At 40.0% G+C, this 432-nt stretch overlaps 1 protein-coding gene across 1 annotated transcript in view; it reads left to right on the top strand.

Moving 5' to 3' along the window:
* The window catches only part of LOC104406851 (creatine kinase S-type, mitochondrial), a gene marked incomplete at its 3' end in the record, with an annotated part of 6049 nt that extends 5933 nt beyond the window's left edge, over positions 1-116 (top strand). The window contains exon 5 of the mRNA XM_010015958.1: positions 31-116. Coding sequence (XP_010014260.1) covers positions 31-116 — 86 coding nt within the window. The remainder of the gene's footprint in view (positions 1-30) is intronic.
* Between the last annotated feature and the right edge of the window lie 316 nt (positions 117-432).

Below are 432 nucleotides of genomic sequence, written 5' to 3'. Positions count from 1 at the left end.
CTTTCCCTTTGTCCCCATTTCGGTGTCCAGGATCACTTTCTCTTTGATAAGCCAGTCTCCCCTTTGCTAACATGTGCTGGGATGGCACGTGACTGGCCAGATGCCAGAGGAATCTGGTATGTTGTGTGACGTGCAGCAGCTTGTGTCGTGTTTTAAAGATTGTGTTACAAATCTCCTTGCTTGGCTTAACCTTGCAGCCACTCTGTTCCTATACTCACAGAATGTTCAGTTTGTTTTTTAAAAAGTTTTCTCGCTTAATTTTGAAAAATAAAACAAACAAACAAAAAAACCCCAAACCCAAACCAAAACCCAACCAAGCAACCAAGCAAAATTCATTAGTAAATAACAGAATGGGTAAGACCTTTTATATGAAAGACGCTAATATCATGCACAGGACACAACATCATAGGTATAGCTCTTTCTTTGGGTTTT

Source organism: Nestor notabilis, unplaced genomic scaffold (assembly GCF_000696875.1).
Source record: "Nestor notabilis isolate BGI_N333 unplaced genomic scaffold, ASM69687v1 scaffold11776, whole genome shotgun sequence".
Classification (NCBI taxonomy): Eukaryota; Metazoa; Chordata; class Aves; order Psittaciformes; family Psittacidae; genus Nestor; species Nestor notabilis.
This window is presented reverse-complemented; position numbering and strand designations above follow the sequence as displayed.